At 36.9% G+C, this 19,329-nt stretch overlaps 1 protein-coding gene across 2 annotated transcripts; it reads right to left on the minus strand.

Moving 5' to 3' along the window:
• Window positions 1-2,597: 2,597 nt before the first annotated feature.
• Window positions 2,598-18,515, minus strand: LOC127808346 (uncharacterized). Of its 2 annotated transcripts, XM_052346853.1 has the most exons (10): window positions 18,354-18,515; window positions 17,390-17,526; window positions 17,154-17,288; window positions 16,630-16,740; window positions 15,945-16,211; window positions 13,434-13,633; window positions 12,741-13,038; window positions 5,413-5,523; window positions 3,574-3,765; window positions 2,598-3,020 (listed from the first exon to the last, which is right to left on the minus strand). In XM_052346853.1, the coding sequence occupies exons 1-10, from the start codon at window positions 18,475-18,477 to the stop codon at window positions 2,676-2,678; spliced, it is 1,920 nt and encodes a 639-aa protein (XP_052202813.1). In that variant the 5' UTR covers window positions 18,478-18,515; the 3' UTR covers window positions 2,598-2,675. The 2 variants fall into 2 exon arrangements, with proteins under 2 accessions (XP_052202813.1, XP_052202815.1); XM_052346855.1 differs by lacking the exon at window positions 17,390-17,526 and having other exon boundaries at window positions 17,154-17,284.
• Window positions 18,516-19,329: the final 814 nt, after the last annotated feature.

A 19,329-nucleotide genomic window follows, 5' to 3' on the forward strand; every position in this document is an offset into this window, starting at 1 on the left:
CGAATCAAGAAAGCTTAACTAAATCCTCAAATCAACAGCTAGAAATTTTCATTCATTATGATCAAAACAGGACGATGCTTCATTTGCATCTACAAATGTCTTATTCTACGCCTATACTCGGGGATATGAAGGCAGCAGTTTAAAGGCAGTATTTAACAGGACAAAGAGAATAGTGCAAAAGCAACTAAAGAAACAGAAACTACTACATCACCTAAGAAGGAACTTCAACCAGTGGATTCTCTAATTCTGCAGTGAGAACATTGCTGAGAAATTCAGGTTTAACTCCATTGTTTTTTCTGCATCTTATGCAACTAATGTTCAGCTCCGAAACTTCCACTTTTGACTATTCCATTTGTCCTGCATTTTCTCACCCCCAAGGTTCTTATTGAATCAATTTGCTTCAATTTGGCTTAGATGAGTCACGGTATTATGCGGTCCATCGCTTCTAACAGGGCATTAACCTTAGTTTTCAGCAGACTAGCTATTTCATCATCACACTTGTTCTGCTTAAGCTCTTTAAGCTTTGATTTTAGCTGTAGAAACTTTCTCAGAGCCCTCTCCTTGTCCGACACCAACATCCCGAACTCTATTAAGCCAAAAACTACAGCATCGGGTCATCTGCACGATCCAATAACATTTTCAGAACATCGTACTCTTCTTCTGATTCGGCAACGCCTTTCAGCAGCTTATTCAGCTTCTTATTCATCTGCTTCAGATCATTTTCCTTCTGTTCTTCCTTAGATTTCTCTTTATTTTTTCCAAATTCAAGTATTAGTTGGCGCATGTCCTGCTCAAGTCCAGGTATGTTCGTGTGAATTTCGCTGCTTAAGCTACTACCAGATTCAGCGGGTGTCACATTCAAGGTCTGGCCCTTCACATCTTTGCCAGCTGGTCCATCACTTGAACAAGCTTTGCTTTCAGGATGACTTTCAGACGTATCGTACTTTTTCTGTGTCCGTTTCAACTTCAGCTTCAGAATATTTATAAGACTGTTCATCAAGTCACACAACTTATGTGCCAGTCCAAGAGTCGCATGAACGACCGACTTGGCACCACAAGCTGATGAACTCAGTAATATCTGCGTCCTTCTAAATTCTTGATTCAGACCGCTCACAACATCATGGATTGTCAAGTCACAGGACTCGTGCTTCAGTTCTCCAGCAGTAACATCAACTTCATGTTCAGTTGCCGTGTCCGATCTATCAGGCTTCTTCAGGTTCGCTACCAACAACTTCAAAGTACTTCCATAACCACTCGAGAGATCACATATGTCTTTTGCGAGTCCTTTAACAGTATCAGCATATGATTCATCCCCAGTTCCGTCACTATCACCAGATGGATAGTGTTCCTTACCATCTTTGAACTCGATCACATAATCTCCAGTATCACTAATCCGCAATGGAAACTTTTTTTGTTCAAGTTTAGAAATATCAAGTTTAATTCGAGAATCAGATGGAACAGATTCACTAAGCATCTCATTCAACTTACTCCCTTCATCAATAGCATCAGAGTCTTCTAGTCCGCCCGAGCCTTGCATTTCTTTCGGAGGAACCATCTCGAACGCGATCAGAAACTCTTTCAACAGCTTCGTCACGACTCTTGTATCTCTGTTGAATACTTGGATCGCTGACTTCAATTCCTCCATTTCGGCTTCGCGATCAAACTTATCTGGATCACCAGAGCTGATCCATTCTCTCCATGCCTCGCTCAAATTCATCCTCTGGTTCGCATCACGACCTTCTTCTCCCTCCGATCCTTCAATTTCTTTCTCAGGAACGATACCGAGCTCCATCTGCCACACTTCCAATAGCTTCTTCACGATCTCTTGATCTCTGTCCAACGCTTCGATTGCTGCCTTCAGCTCCTCTATTACCTCTTTAATTCTCTCTTCATGCATGAATTCAGACAGTGTCTTTGGTTTGGAAGCGTCGGAACGGATCTCAGTGTCGTCCCTTCCTTTCTCGTCCGCCATTGATGAATTGCAAAATTCACGAGAGAGAGAGAGAGAGAGAGTGAGCGCCAACCGGTTTGAGACTGGAGGGCTTATAAAGGTTGTTGCGGGGGGGGGCCCCTTGGGTTTTCAACCCTAGTTAGGTAGTTGGTATATTTTTTGTTCCTTCTGTCATAATTTAGAAAATAAAAAATTAATTAATTAAAACTTAGCACGTGATTTAAATAATTCTTATCTTTAAATCTAGAAAAGATCCAACAAATTATAATTATACAACTGACCAATGGCAAAGAGTTTTTAAGACGTTTGTAAGTCAAATTTTTCAATATGGAAAGAAATTAAAATTTATTAAAGATTGTTCTTATCCTATCACGTTGAATTATTTTTTTCTTTAAAAATTAACCTTGAATACAATTACCTTATGATTCATTAATTTAATTTAATAAATCATAATTCTAGTTAGTTTTCAAACCAAAAATATTTAATTCAAAATGATATATACGAACAAAAAATATTAATTAAGAAGTTAATTTAAACGACAAATTTCGATAACTACAACCATTAAAAAGTTTTTATTCTCAACTCAACATGAATTCAAACTCGACACAAAAAGTTAGTTTAACATATGTACACGCAATTATAAGAATTATAAGAAATGGACACAAAATCTACTATTTTCGACAACAAAATGTGTAGTGTTGGTTTTGATACTCCAAATATTATATTATTTCGTTACATTCATGAGACAAACTTGATGAGGTGGACAAAGATTCAAAGAACTATAAATCGAACATCGGAGCTCGTACGAGTTGCGCGACGAGGGCACAACATCGACCCACTCTTTCCCGACCTTCTCGACGTGCGGGTGCCGCTCAGGGATGGCATGGAACTGCAGCTCGTTGATCTGCTTCGTCAAGTGCTTCATAAATTGAATAGAGAATACCATGTCAAAGTCGTCGTCAAGGTGGTTGGTGTCCTCTGAGATTCGTATCCCAGCATTCGCTTGGCAAGAACTGACTAGACCGAGCAGAGCGTGCCCGGCAACAGATCTCCGGCTTGCGGCGCAAACCTGCGGGAAAAGGCAGTGCGGTGGTGAGAAGATCACACCAACCTGTGGAAATCTTCCACTTGTTAATGTACACGAGTACAAGAGTTGCATCGCATAGATGAAACACTAAAGAGGTGACCATAGTAAAGTTTTTGGCTTAAGATACTCTCTTCTTTTGTCAAATTCTAAACGGTCCACTAAGAGAAGACTATCTCAAACAAGGCATACGGACGCAGTCTAGCTTCAGGAACTTCTAACCAGAATCGCAGATTAACCGGGCAAGACCAGTCACGTATATATTTAGGATTATGCTGCTTTCAAATGATTACTGAATGCCCCTAATGCATGAGGCTCCCAGCCTTACTAAGGTAAGGGGAAGGATAGTACTTGTATGCAATGTTTCCCTTTTCTTTTCTTTTTTTTCCTGCAAAAAGGCCGTCCCAGCCTTACTAAGGTAAGGGGAAGGATAGTACTTGTATGCGATGTTTCCCTTTTCTTTTCTTTTTTTTCCTGCAAAAAGGCCGTGTCTACAGATCAAGCTGTAGGAGAAAATGTCAGTAGTAAAGCATCTGACCTCAATATAATCCACACCCATGTTGCTTAGATTATCTAGAATGTTGTCTGATGAAAGTAAGCTAATAACTCCTCCAGATCCAACTGGCCTTTGGAGTATTTCCCATGGTGACTTCATCAAAATTTTATGCTTGTTTTGTTCTTCGGGAGAATTAGTAACAACAGGGAGTTTCTCTTCTTCCAAAAACCAGACCTGAAATAAGGGGGCAAAAAGGTGAATTACATAAGAATAAGAGGTGCTTATCAAAAAAATATCATAAAAACAGCCATTTGCATATGTTTTAGTTGGATAATTTTGGAGTTCATTTCTCACAAAGAATTCTTTGGTATAATAATACACAAATGACACGATAAATATACAAGCAAAGAACTAGAAAAAGGAGAGGTAGTGATAACATTTTAGTCACATCTTCTGCTACCTTCTGAGAAACCCTTGAAAAATAGTTCAATTTTTGCAAAAAAGAAGAAATTAAGCTTATAAACAGGTAGCTTTAGTCCAATTCATCATCATAATCAATTGCACCTTATCTTATCTAAGTTAGGGTAAGTAGCACAGCATTCATAATGTTGATTAATTTTTAAAAGTCACATTGACAACACAAATCCATGTTAAAAAAAAAAATTCATTCATCATCATCACCGCCACCATTAATTGCACCTTATCCTAAGTAAGGGTAATGAGCACAACATTATAAATATTAATTGACTTCTAAAAGTCACATTAACAATACAAAAACATGTAAAAGAACAATGCGGCAAACCCTTGCTGACGCAGCTCTCTGGCAAGGGAATAAAAAGAAATTTTTCATTATTGTTGTAAACTTAAAAACAAGTCATCTCACCCATAAGTTTTAGAAACAAAAATATGAAACATGTAGCTAACATCTATATTGCAAGAAAAACCAAAAAACTACTGAATGCTGGATCGTATCTCAAATCTGATTTCTATTTAAACCACTAAACCAGTATCTCAAATGCATGTAGGACAAGCAGTACAAGGTGTTTATCTTAAAAAGAAAAACACACCAGGTGCCTAGCCCCAACAGGATGGTCAGGGGTTTGAGATATATCTCTAAATTCTTAGTAGTATCAAGGGGAAAAGATCCAATTACAGATTTAGGTATGAATGTGAACGCTGACAGTACTTCCATAACTCAATAGCCAAATTCTTGCATCACAAAAGTATATTAATAAAAAAAAAGATAAAACTATTATCATTTATGTTGTGTCATGGGCAAAAGCCCATTAAAAGACAAAAAAGCCCGAAAGCCCAAGATAATCTTTTTGGTCTAAAAGGCATAAATTTCCCGTACACGGGGTCCCACAGAAACGCGCAAACTAAATAACTCCGATATCCAAAAATTTCTCTAGAATATAAACAATTATCCCAAAAAATGGCAAGACAAATATCATCTATAAAATATAGATGTTATCCACAACAATCTTAATTCCAGCCAAACTAGGATTAATTAAAATAAATGTTATCTATATGAGATATACGTCATCCATAACAATTATGATCCCAATCAAATTAAGATTAATCAAGATGGGCATTATCTAAAAGAATCCTAATCTTGGGCTACTTGAGATTATTTTATATTCCTCTATAAATAGGCAAACCTCATTCCTAAAAAGAAGGTCTCTAAGACTAATTTCAATACAGTTTTTCTTATCTCCAATGTCAAGAAGCATCGGAGGGGGCGTGGGGACCTCCCTGCCCCCTCTGACTATTTCTTTTTTGCAGGCTCAGGCGGTTTGACAACAACGTTTCCAATCAAACAAATTCATTGTTGTATCCAAGCAACAACAATTTCAATAATTTAGAGATTGATATGCTGACCTTCTTGGAGTCAAATGTGAAATGATTATGACTGGCAAATGTATTTTGGAGAGATTGGATATCATTGGCAGGGCAAACCAATATCAGAGGCACAGAAGCACGATCCTCTATCTGCAATAACCAGAAGATTAGTTAAACCACATTGTAGATAAATGCGGTCTAGACAAGCCAAAGACAGGAATGCCATCAATATTATGAATATTTAGAGGAGAATAATGAAGTTTGCACCTTAGTACTGAGAAGTAATTTTCTATAACTTGGTTTAGCACTGCATTTTTACCTATAACCAACCACCGTTTAGATCACATTTCTCCACTAAAGGCTATTTAGCAAAACTTTCAGTATTAGTTTTCACTTTTTTTATGTTCAGTTTTTGTTTTCATTTAAAAAGAAAGAAAAGTGAACTTAATGTTTGACAATTATAGTTTGTTTTTAGTTGTCTTTGATTTTTTGTATGTTTTTTCTTTTTCCTCCCCTACCTCCCAACCGCAGGCAACAGAGTAGCCAGCATTACTCCCAGAAGGCCTGGGAGAAGGGAAGAAAATGGAAACAAAAGAAAATTGTGAAAACACATTTTTCTTGTTTCTACTTTTTTGAAAGCTTCTCAATTTTTTTTAGAACAAGCAAGCAACCAAACACTATTTTCTATTTTCATTTGCAAAAAACAAAAAAATGAAAAAAAATATATAAAACTAAAAACTGAAATGCCTACCAAACAGGACCTAATTGAAACTACCTCGGGTGATTATGAATAAAATTTGTCAAAGGAATAAGTGAAGATCAAATTATGGAGAGAAAGGCAAGCATAGAATAAAGAGGTTTTGTAAGTACAAATTTTGATGGATCAAACTCTTTAACATCTGCAACCTGAAACTGCAAACTTTTTCTTACAGGAAGCAACTTATAGATCATAACAAACAATGACATGATGTCCCTATTCACAAGCATGGGGCTTATATATTTTGTCATGATGTCCCTTTTCTATATTTTGTTATATGATTGCCGGTTTCCTTTTCACTATGTCAACATTCAGTTCCTTAGTTAAATATATCTCCATGTTCCAAAAATTGTCTAAACAAAGAACTTCCAACATATTAAGAGCGTGAACAAGAAGTTGAGTTGTGCATAACCATCATAGCTGAAAGATTCATATTATTTATGGTCAAGATATCGGCTTATACATGAAACTAGGTGTTACAATTCCTGAAATTACTACTAGATTTTATATTCTAAATTCAGAAATTGCTTTAGTTTAGGAATCTATCTCTTTAATTCTGTATTTCCTTTTATTTATTTTTCCCTAGATTGATACTTTCCTTGTAATTAGAATTCTGTCCATTTTAGGATATGCCTTCTTCTATATAATGTACAGCTCTCATCAATGAATGAGAACGAAATTTTACCAAGAAATTCTTCATGGTATCTGAGCCTTTCATCTAGGCTTCTTTTCGTTGGCCTTAATTGCCTTACATTCCTGCCATAATCGTTCTCCTTCCTGCCTTTATTGCATTTATCCCAAAGATGTCAACAACCTCAGCAGGCACCTTCACACCCGACACACCCTCTGCCACTATGGGTGAACCTTCTACTGCTGCTGCCTCGACTGGATCAGGTAGCAAACTCCTGAGCATGGATCCATTCTACTGCCTTGATGGAACAAACTACTTGCAATGGAGTCAAATTGTCCAAACCTTCCTCAATGAGCAAGGAAAAATGGACCACCTAACCGGTACTGGCCCAAGCACCAAAGACCCAAGATTCAAGACATGGGATGAAGAGGATTCTACAATTATGTCATAGCATGAAACTGGATGTTAGACGGAATGTGATGTTCCTCTCAAATGCAAGAACCATATGGAAAACACTGCAAGAAACCTACTCCAAGAAGAAGGATATTGCTCTAGTTTACGAGTTAAAGGTACAAGTAACCTCCACTAAACGAGGAGGTATGTCTATCACTGACTACTACAACAGGATGACAAGGTTATGGCTGGAAATTCACCACTAATGAGACTTGAAGATGAAATGAAGTGATGATATACAAATTCTCCAGGAGGTCATGGAGCATGATAGAGCATTTGAATTCCTAGCATGGTTGAACGCAGAATACGACCAAATTAGAGTGCAGATCCTTGGTAAGGACCCAATCCCAACCCTTCATGAAATTTTTTCCATCCTTCGGGCTGAGGAAAGTCAACGAGGTGTCATGTTGGAACCACACACATCTGAAGCTTTGGCGATGGTGTCTCAAAGGGCTAGAGACAGGGAATAAGGGAGAGAAGGCAGGTGAAAACACTCAGCCTGACTCTAAAAAGCAGTCCAACAGAGATGGACTATGGTGTACTTACTGCAATAAACCACGCCATACCCAAGAGAATTGTTTCAAGTTACAGAGGAAGGCACAGGTTTTGCTTGAACAGGAGGACTTAAGGGTCATGTACAGGGTCAAGCCAACATGACCAACAAGGAAGAGACCCCGGAACCAACAACTCAAAACAAAGAAGATTTCAAGGAGTTCAGCCAAGAAGAGATGAAAAGGCTGTGACACCTCCTAGAGTCACTCGAAAAAACTTCAGATTCTTGATCTCTTGCCCGAGTCAATATGTGTCTCTTAACTGAATCTTCTAAAGCTTCACACACTGCAAATTTGAGTTATGGGTTTTGATTTGGGTGCAATTGATCACAAGACTCGTAATGCTACTGTTTTTTATTCCTATAATCCACTCTGGGAATAAGGTTGTAATCGAGTCGAGCTAAACTGAGCTTTGCTCTGCTTGAGCTCGGCCCGTCAGGAAAAAGTCGATCTTGAGCTTGACTCAAGCTCAAAATTCTGTTTGAGCTCATCTCGCTAACAGCTTGTTTATTATGTTAAACGAGCTCGAGTTGGAGCCAACTCGTTTAACATAATAAACGAGCTTCTAGCGAGCCAAGGTCGAACTCAAACTTGAGCTCAAGCTCAAGCTTGATAGTGGATGATCAGTAGAGGAACTGCTGCCCACTTACAAGAAAATAGGGCAGCAACACAGATGGATGGTGGAGGCAGTGACGAAGGCAGTGGGGGCGGTGACAATGGCGAGAAGGAGGCGTCGACAGCAATGGAGATGGATGGCGAAGGCTGTGAGAATGGCGTCAATGGCGAAAATGGCAAGAAGGAGGCATCAACGGTGAGGGGGACGGATGGTGGAAGCGGTTGAGATTCAACTGAATATGCTTCACAAATCAACAAATGGAGAAGAAATGAGGAGATTTTGGATTAAACCTGAACCAAGAGTAGAGACAAATTTTTGCTTAGAGACGAAAAAGTTGCATCTCTAAATTTGTCTCTAAAGCATCTTCAATTTAAAAGCAATATTTTGAATAGAGAGAGAAAAAAATCCGTCTCTATTGAAAAAAAATATTATTAAAATAATAATAAAAAATATTTTATTCGCAAGCCAATTCACGAACTTGCTCGCGAGCCAAATCGAGCAGAGCTTTGCCTTGTTAAACCTTGGCTCGTTTATAACACAAGCCGAACACGAATAAGTTCTTATTGAGCTGCTCACAAGCAGCTCAACTCATTTACAACTCTTATCTAGGAAACCAAAATATTAGGGTAGCAGCCAATTCTCCCATTATCATCACTAGCCAAGGCAGTCTTTATCTAACCCCCACGGTTCCTTTAAAGAATGTCTTACATATCTCGGAACTATCCACTAATTTCTATTCACAAGATTACCAAAGAACATTGCAAAATAATCTTTTGACTCATTGTGTTTTCCTAGACCTAGTCTTGGGGAAGACGATTGGATTTGCTAGAGAATGTGATGGGTTGTACAACCTTGAAGACTTTCAAGGTTGTGGCATAAAGGGAACAAACCAACCACCTTTATCTTTTTTGAGGTCCTCGAATAAAACCAAGGTCTGGGCATATCATCTTTGCCTCAAACACCGTCCTTTCCTTTTGTTAAAGCATATGTTTCCTTCCTTGTTTAAAGATGTTCTTGTTATTGATTTTCATTGTGATATTTGTCAATTTGCAAAACATCATCGTGTTTCTTTTCCTACAAAATCAATAAAGTGCAATAAACCTTTTTTTCCTAATACACTCGGATATTTGGGGGCCAGTGAAAATTCCTAATGTTAATGGGCTAGGTGGTTTGTCTCCTTCATAAGTGATTGCACTTGTACATCTTTGTTATTTCTCATGAAAGAAAAATTGGAAGTCGATATTCTATTTCCTAAATTCCACAACATGATTGTCACACAATTTGGGGAAAAAGTCAAAAGAATTCATTCTGATAATGCAAAGAATTATTTTTAACCAAACCCTTTCCTCATTTTTCCAAAGAGAAGGTGTCATCCATGAATCATCCTGCATTGAAACACCCCAACAAAATGGGGTTGTTGAACGAAAAAACTGCCACCTGCTAGAATATCCCAAAATGGGGTCAGTCCAATGTCCCAAAATTTCTTTGAGGAGAAGCAATCCGGACAGCTACTTATCTCATCAACCAACTTCTTTCTAGAGCCTTGGGGAAAAAAAGTCCTTTGTCCACACTATCTGAGTACTTCCCTGACTCTGTTTCTATTCAAAGTCTTTTCCCTGAAGTCTTTGGTTGCATTGCCTTCTAACACATTCATACAACAAATCTATCCAAGTTAGATTCTCTAGCAAAAAAATGTGTCTTTATTGGCTACTCTTCTACCCAAAAGGGATACAAGTTCTATGACCCTTCCGGCAGACATACATTTGTCTCCATTGATGTTGCATTCCATAAAGCCGAACCTTTCCATAAGCCCCTTCCCACTCATCTTCAAGGGGAGAAATTATTCAAGGCAGATGTGTGTTCCAGTTCTACATCATTCCTTGAAGGCATTGACACCAAAACAATTCCATTGAAACCAAAGCCATTCTAGCTCAATCCGATGAAACCATTACCCCTCTAGCAAAAATTTCAACTTTGTCGAGCCTTAAGCTTATTGCAGAATTGAAAAATTGGAAACAACTAAAGCAATTTCAAGGAGAGTGTAGCCCTCACAAGTACCAAAATAGAGCCATGAACCTAACTCGAGCAAAAGTACATAAAGCACTTTAAGTATACTATTTTTGGTACTAATGAGTTTGTTTAATGTGATAATCAGCCCACCTGTGAAAGTGACCTTGTCCTTCCCATTGCCTTGAGAAAAGGGACACAAAAGTACACCCAACATCCCATATCCAACTTCATTACGTCACATCATCTCTCCACCCAACACAAAAGCGTTCTTTCTACCTTGAACTCATTTGAAATTCCAAAAACAGTACATGAGGCTTTAGGAGACAGGCATTGGACATGTGCGATGAAGGAAGAGATAAAGGCCTTGAAAAAGAGGAAGACTTGGGATATAGTCACACGTCCAAAAGGGAAAATGGCAGTTGGTTGCAAATGGGTCTATATCGTGAAGTTTAAAGCAGATGAAACTCTCGAGACATAGAAAGCAAGATTAGTGGCAAAGGGTTACACGCAAACTTATGGAGTAGACTATCAAGAGACATTTGCTCCAATAGCAAAGATGAATACAATAAGAATTCTTTTATCCCTTGTTGTTTACTTAGAATGGGAACTTCAGCAATTTGATGTGAAGAAAGCATTTCTCCATGGAGATTTGGAAGAAGTATACATGGAACCCCCATTGAAATTTGAAGAATAGTTTGGTCCTAATAAAGTCTACAAGTTGAAGAAAGCCTTGTGTGAGTTAAAACAATCACCAAGACCTTGGTTTGGAAGATTCACTATGGCTATGGTGAGATTTGGCTATAGACAAAGTCAAGGTAATGACACTTTATTCATCAAACACTCGAAGGAGAGAAATATTATTGTCTTACTAGTGTATGTTGATGACATTATTGTCACCGGAAGAGATGAAGAGAAGGGAAAGAGATTTGAAGGACAACTAGCCTAAGATTTTGAAATCAAAGAATTGGACAAGCTAAGATACTTCTTTGGGATTGAAGTAGCATATTCCTTGGAATAAGGAATATTTGTATCTCAATGGAAATATGTACTAGACTTGCTCAAGCAAACTAGTACTCTAGGAAGTAAGGCTTCAACTATTGCTATTGATCCAAATCACAAGTAGGCTGAGAAGAGAAGGGAGGAGCAATTGATAAAGGACGTTACCAAAGGTTGGTTGGAAAGTTAATCTGCCTTTCACATACTCAGCCTGACATAGCCTATGTAGTGAGTGTGGTCAACTAGTATATGCATGATTCAAGAGAGGAACATCTACAAATAGTTCAAAGAATTCTCCATTACTTGAAGGCCACTCCTAGAAGAGGAATTTTGCTTCAAAAAGGGAATGATTTGCTAGTAGCATATATCGATGCTGATTATGCGGGATCCCTAACAGACATGAGGTTTACTTCTAGCTATTGTACCTTTATAGCTAGAAATCTTGATACCTAGAAAAGCAAGAAACAAAGTGTTGTGGTAAGATCAAATGCTAAAGTAGAATTTTGAGCCATAGCACATGGTATTTGTGAGCTTCTATGGCTGAGGATTATTCTAAAGGATTTAAGAATTGAAGTAAGTGGACCGATGACATTAGTGACAATAAGTCAACTATTAGCATAACTCATAATCCAATCCAACATGATCATACCAAGCACATTGAGGTTGATAGACAATTTATCCAAGAGAAGTTCGATAGTGGGCTTATCACGACTCCATATGTGTCATTAGGGAATCAATTAGTAGATATTCTAACTAAAGGGCCACCTACTTCAAGGTTTCAGGAAATCACAACCAAGCTAGGAATGGAAGAAATTCACTCACCAACTTGAGGGGGAGTGTTACAATTCCTGAAATTACTCCTAGATTTTCTATTCTAAATTCAAAAATTGCTTTAGTTTAGGAATCTATCTCTTTAATTATGTATTTCCTTTTATTGGTTTTCCCTAGATTAATACTTTCCTTGTAATTATAATTCTGTCCATATTTAGAATAGGCTTTCTTCTATATAATGTACAGCTCTCTTGTCAATCAATGAGAAAGAAATTTTACCAAGAAATTCTTCACTAGGAAAACTGAAAGCAGCAGCATAACTGGATTATACATGCATTACACTAATCCTAACCCATATAGAAATCAAAACAATAATTACACACAGTTAAGTCAAGCATGAAAAGATACACTCAAATCAGTAAATACATTAACCCCCACTGCCCACCCCAACCATCACTTCCACTTGTAATAAGAAATGCAAAACCTAAGCAAGTAAATTATATTTTCCATCATTGTTCACCTCGTATAAATAAATTTCAAAGACGTACTTTTATCAAGGGAAAAATATGAAAGAGCCATTACATTTAGAAACCTGTGATTATCATGAAAAAGTGCCTCTACCAGCCGGATGGAAGAGCCATCAGCTTTGTCAACAAGATCAGTAGCAAAGGCGCTTTCATTCCTTTGACAGTCATCGCCCATGAATAAGATAATAGCAAGCTTGCCTTCAGCAGTGAGGAGGTGACCCTTCTCTTGAAACTTTGAACTTGCATTTGGCTTCTCTTTCCATTGAGAGTTAGAAAGGCATTCCTCTGATACTCTAAAAGTATTTCTTACATGTTTGGCTAAATCAACTTCAATAAACTCCTGTAAATTCCACCTGTAGTTTTTCATACAGAAGTCAGCATGATGTTTTCATTTTAAATCAAACTCGAATACACACACACACACACACACACTAGAGGGGTGGCCTGCGCTATGCACGCACAAGTAAAAAAATAGAAGATTTCAAATTAAGGCTTATTTTTTGCATAAAGTCTTTAATATGGAAATTATTTTCACATAAAAATAAACAAAGCCTAGGCAACTAAGAATTTTCCATTACACATGACGTAAGCTAATAGTAGGATTGCCTTGCATATACAGGAATAGATTCTTATAGATCAAACATCAAAGGCAGGCGTGAATAAATTATTACATGGCACATTGCATCTCCAGTCTCCACATGAATCAAATAATCAAAAGAGTAAAATGGATTCAGATTATGGATTTCACCTCTTTGCAGGCTTCTCAATATTTTGCTGTACTTGTTGAAGCAATTTGGAATTTACAGAAATGATCTGCTCAGAAAGTAACCTCGTTTCAGCCTTTCCTCCAAATCTAAATCCATGAAAAACATGTTGTTGTTCCATCCCAGACAATCTCTTCTTTGCTGCTATGAGGCGTTGTTGAAACTTTTTCCTTTCCTTCCATTCCTGGCATGTATACATCCACAATTTGATTTGAATTTGCTCAAACACGCTGATAACAGGCTCTTGGAAATAAAAGATAGGTCATGTAGGTCTGAGTTTTTACTGTTCACATGCCAAAGTGGACATACAAACACTAGATTTAAATAATACATTACATTTTCAAGCACACAAGAATATATATATATACACGCACGCACACATTATCTTCCATAATTTTATCTGAATTTTCCCAACCATGCATGCTGATGACAGACTCTTGAAAATAAAAGATAAGTCTCGTTGGTCCTTCGTCTTTGATGTCACAGCCCAAATTGCTCATATAAACATCAAGTTTGGGTAATACGTTTCATTTTGAAGGACAAGAGAAAATATATATTATATATTATATATTATAAGGTACAATATAAGCAGCCTGTATTTATGGATCTGTCAAAAAAGATACATATATAGTGATTATGGAGAGACATATCCATCAGTGGCACGACTGAGAGAGACCTATGGTGTACTTCCCTACACCCCAATCATTTCTGCAAGTCTGATTAGGAGTAGTCCTGTCAGCAAGAGTGATCCAAACATATAACATGATGGCACTCCAAACAGTTTAACCAATAATATACCTGCCAAGTTTGCTGCCAAAATCATATAGCTCAAAGCATGAATAAGGGAAAAATTAATATTATCTTGTTTATTATAAATATGATTTAATATTTATAATAAAAATAGAAATTCTAACATTGAATCAGATAAATTCCTATCATAATAAATGTATTAAGAATGGCTTGTTTCATTCTGGATGAGATGTTTTGCCTATATATAAATAGAAATTGTGGACAGCAGTTATCATAAATCTGTTTGACAAGACTGCTTTGTATGCAAATATAGGGTATACCCGTACCTACATATATAGAACCTAAATATAGATAACTCTCCATAAAAATGAATCATCACCAGTAGTTCATTAACTGAAATACATGTAACATACATACATATAGATATATATAGGTACACACTGGTAGTTACCAACCTAGGAAAGGCTTTCTCATGAAAAATAATATATAAAAATAACTTATCAACAAAAAGTGAAAATTGAAAGAATAATACAGTCAAAAACCACCAAGGGGGAACCCAAAAATCAACTACATAGCACATCAAAATCCAAAAATCTAAGAATGAATCAAGGGAGTGTTCCCAATTATGGTTAATTAATTAAAACTGCCTTCAAGCCCACCAAAATGCACCAAGGGGTGGTCTTGAATTTTTTGTGTTTCTGGAGGTGGAGCTGACACAGGCTATCCAGCAGCATACACATTTTATTTTTTTATAATTTTGGTGTATATGGCATGTTGAAGATTGTCTCGAGTTAGTGATAGGATTATGTGTAATGTTTTGCATGAGGTTATGGGGTAGTTGATAGGCGGGTGACACTCTTATAATATTAGTTATTAGTGGCAAATCCGGTACTGTCATAACTGGACCTAGGAAATATCACCCTATTTTCTATAAATAGGGCAGGGGGGTTGAGAGTCTAAGAATCGCATGTTCTCTTTATGTTTTCACGAGAGCCAAAAGAGTGAGAATGATGTGAGTTAGAATAATCTTGTACATTCTTGGGAAAGCTTGTATCGTGGGAGAGCGAAAGGGGGAAAGTCCTGTACTGTTCTCCATCAATAAAGAAGGCTACTCGGTGGTGGTTTCAAGGCTGGATGTAGTGTCATTTACGTGGTATGAACCAAGATAAAAACCAGTGTCTCCTTATGTGGTTTGATTGTCTTTCTTGTTCTGTTTTATGCCTTTAAATTCTATTCTTTATTATCTGATGTGTTGTGGTTTGTTGACCGGTGAGTTGTGAGTGATTATGAGGGGTGTTTGATTGGTTTCTTGAAGGATTACAAGGTTGCCAGTGCTCCCAATTATAACATGGCATAAAAGAAAGAGGAGAGCCTTTTAAGTAGCAGCAAGTTCCATTTCTTGTCAGAAGGATCACATTGCGGCTACCCTTTTTGTGTGATTGAAGACAGATTCTTCCTTTTATTTGTCCTCCTTTGCGCAGTTAATATAGATGACGCTCGACTTCTAGTTTTGAATAGTATGATCTTTGAGTTCCCCATCATTTGTTTGTATGGGGTCACCACATTCTTGGCACTTTTTATACTCAGGCTTAGTTATCAAAAACAAATAATGCCCAACAGGAGAACAACTACCGGTTAGGTACCATGCAAAACCAAAGAATGCTTGAGTTTCCAATCTTCAAAGAACAGTAAAACATTAACCAAAGTAATGAAACAGTAGCATAGTACAAAAGAATATGCCTCACAAGCTGGCGCCTTTCTTTCTTGGACCGGTCATCTGTGCGTATATTTAGCTCAAGGAGTCCCTTTGGAGGTGTAATGAACATTTCTCTTTTATTTATGTCAATATTTGGTACAATTGCTTCAACAAATGGGACCCACACAAGGGGATGAGTAGCAGCTGGTCCAGAATTTGGATTTCCCTCAGTGGACAAATTCAGCATGACATGTAGAAGATCATTTGCTCCACTATTGAAAACATTAACCACAGTACCCACTGGCTTGCCAGTTTCCTGAAAGGAAGAATAATAGATAACAATTAAAGCTTGCATTTCCAATCACAACAAAATGGGTATTCAATGATAAAATGGAAGTCGACGCATCAGAGACCCCAGTAGATATAAATTTATTACCGTAAGTAAAAATACAATGATGATTAAAGATATTGCTAATAAAGACTACATGTGCAACTGAGAAAACCATCCTTCCGCTACCAAAATTTTAGAGTTAGTTTGTCTTTAATAGCAATAAAGGGCATGCTTATAGAAAAATTAAAGGTGGATTTCAAAATGAAATAGTAGGCAAGAATTCTGCCCTCGGCTGCCAAAGCAAAATAGAAGCATGAAGCTTGAAAATAAAATAACAAATTGAATTTCTGAACAAAATCTGTAGCATAAATATGAACTTCCTCAACCTCCAAGCAGTACAAACCTTGAGGATAACTTTCATGCCAACAAGATCATGAGAGTAAAACTCGCCTTCCTCCAATTCAGGTTTATCTTCTTCAGTTACAAGTATACTTGATCCTATCAACAACTGTGCCTGAGAAAATAAGAAGAAGATGTTACCATGTACACTAGTAGAAAGACTACAAATAGGACATGGCACTCTTGTTAGGTCAAAATCATTAAATACCTGTTAAAAAATTCAAGTAAAGGCCAGAATGAGGTATCTTAGAAAGGGTTTATGCAACTAAAACAAGCTTACCCTAATAGTACAAAGACAAGTTTACCAAAAACACACTCTCAGACATACAACTAATTGACTGGGTTCGCTGTGCAAAGTGGACTGCCAGTCTAGGACAGCCGGCATCAACTAAAACACATAGTTCATTGACAAAATTTAAGACATGTCAAATATGATCAATGCAATCCTCCGCTAGGTTATTCATTCTGCATGTGCACTGAAATGGACTGCAAAGACAGAGCAAAATAAATTTGTTCTACTAATCTTACCTGATCTACATTGTGAATTTCACTGAATTTAACAATCCAACTCTTCTGTCCTGGGTGCCCTCTTCCATCTAATAGTTCAACTTCCTGAATTGCTTCTCTTCCTGAAACTTGTTGTCTCAACCATCTTCTTCCTGGCTATAAAGGATTAGTTCCACAAAGAAAACACCGCTAGTTCAAGAACAGAGACCAACTCATAAGGTTTTGTTACTGTATCAATGCTTCTCATAGTATTTTACCTTGGAAAACCGCAATTCAGGAAAGTCAGTATTGGGCTTTACACGAACCTCTCCTTGAAGCCCATGAACACCACATATGTACCCAATTTCAACAAATTGGGGTTCAGCCTTACTGGTTTCAAGTATTTGTCGTAAAGCTGTAAGGAATTAAAAAACAAACACAAGATTCTCTTTTGGTTTGTATAATGATAAATTTCCCCCTAGCACAAAACGATCATAGAATCTTAACGCATCAAATGATATTTATGAACAGGAAATATACGATAACGGTAAATAATAATGCAATCTTGTCCTTTTGGGCAGGCTGAACAAACAATAAAACAAAACCATACGTTCACAGAGAGATTCAAAAGTAACCAAACCCTACTCAGGACTATTATATTGTACATGCTTCATCCACGAACATAAATGAACTCAAGCACATAATGTACAATAAATAATTGTTCAACACCTCTGGTACATCCATATTGAATCCGAGGAGAATTTCTTCCAATAAAACCATTGGCCGATGATCTAATCAACGACCAAATCCATACAGCTAAACTAGAAGAAAATGCTTCAAATAAACTCTTCAATCTCATTAGTTGATCTTCCCAATAAGTTATATGACTTTGGTTGAATTTCTTTTCCAGAGAGTTACTAAGGAGAAGCAATACCAACTAATGCGCAAGCCCACTACAGAAATTAGAAAATAAATAACAAGTTACTCCGTAAAAATCTACAAGTGATCTTTGCCATCCATTTCTGACTAAAGCTACGTACATAGAGAGCCAAACGAACTGATGATATATTGGCAAAGTTACAGGCTTGTGACGACAATAACAGTAAAACCAGATTCAAGCATTTTCTTCAGTAGGTAGCTCAAGCCCAATTTCGAAATGAACAAGCAACGATACAAACCCCACTTCACAAAATCCCAAAAATTTCCACGAAAAAACAATCACGAAAGTGGAGATTTGCCTACCCGCACTATGCAGAGGAACGAGGCTGAGTTGGCGAGTTCGCAAGCAATTCACGGAAACAAGGCATCGATTTTGAAAGGGCACGGGGAATCGATGAGATGAACAGAGGAGAGAAGGGGCCTGCATCGCGCCGTTTCTGAGGAGTGGGATTTTGGATGGTTGGAGATTTGCAAAATTTTATTAATCTGATAAAATAAGCAAATCTAATAAAAATCTTGATTTTTTTGTTTTACTTTTATCTCCTCATGCTTTTATGAAATTGTCACTTTATTCATTATTATGACTATATTTTTTAGTTTTATCTATTCAAAATGCTATTAGTGTATTATGACTTTAACTTAAATTACCTAATATAACTAAAATATTTAAAATATCATTCACTCAAAGCGATAGGTGATGTCAGACAGTAATACACATGACTAAAATACTTCTCATTTAAGATAGTGAGACAAGACGGTGAGGTGCAAGGATATTTTTGTCATTTATGATATATTATAAAGTTCAAAATATACTCATAAGATATTAATAACATGGTCATTTATCTATTTACATCTCCCCATATTATTGAAAAAAAAAAAACTTCAATCTTGTGATGAGAGCAAAGTTGATGACTTGCATCTTCAATCTCAAATTAGGACAGACCTTTAAGTTTGAGGCAATTCAACAACACAGTCTTCAAGGCTAAGGGCACTCCTTCGAAGCTTAGCCTTTCAAGAAAAGATTCAGTGAGTTTGAAGAAATAGCTTTAAAAACCCAATATTAGTTAGGTGCTTTTGGCAACACGTGACAAAATTCATGGGTGCTATTATGCACTAGATAGTTAAATTAAATATTTGTGTTTTATATTTATATTATATTTTAAATGAATAATACTTTTTCCATCAAATAAAATAAACAAAATTATTTGATATAAACAGATAAAATTAAGATAATTAGAGACCGCATGTGATATTAACTTCGTTAAGTTTATAATACCAC

The sequence above is a fragment of the Diospyros lotus genome, chromosome 8 (genome assembly GCF_014633365.1).
Source record: "Diospyros lotus cultivar Yz01 chromosome 8, ASM1463336v1, whole genome shotgun sequence".
Classification (NCBI taxonomy): domain Eukaryota; kingdom Viridiplantae; phylum Streptophyta; class Magnoliopsida; order Ericales; family Ebenaceae; genus Diospyros; species Diospyros lotus.

What these genes read in the sequence shown, in the direction of transcription:
- LOC127808346 (XM_052346853.1), bottom strand. Translation starts at nt 18,477, where the DNA reads ATGCAGGCCCCTTCTCTCCTCTGTTCATCTCATCGATTCCCCGTGCCC. An exon ending in AGAAAGAAAGGCGCCAGCTT is followed by an intron (nt 13,634 to 15,944) that starts GTGAGGCATATT and finishes TATACATGCCAG; the next exon opens with GAATGGAAGGAAAGGAAAAA. An exon ending in ATAATCACAGGTTTCTAAAT is followed by an intron (nt 5,524 to 12,740) that starts GTAATGGCTCTT and finishes TGGTTATTGCAG; the next exon opens with ATAGAGGATCGTGCTTCTGT.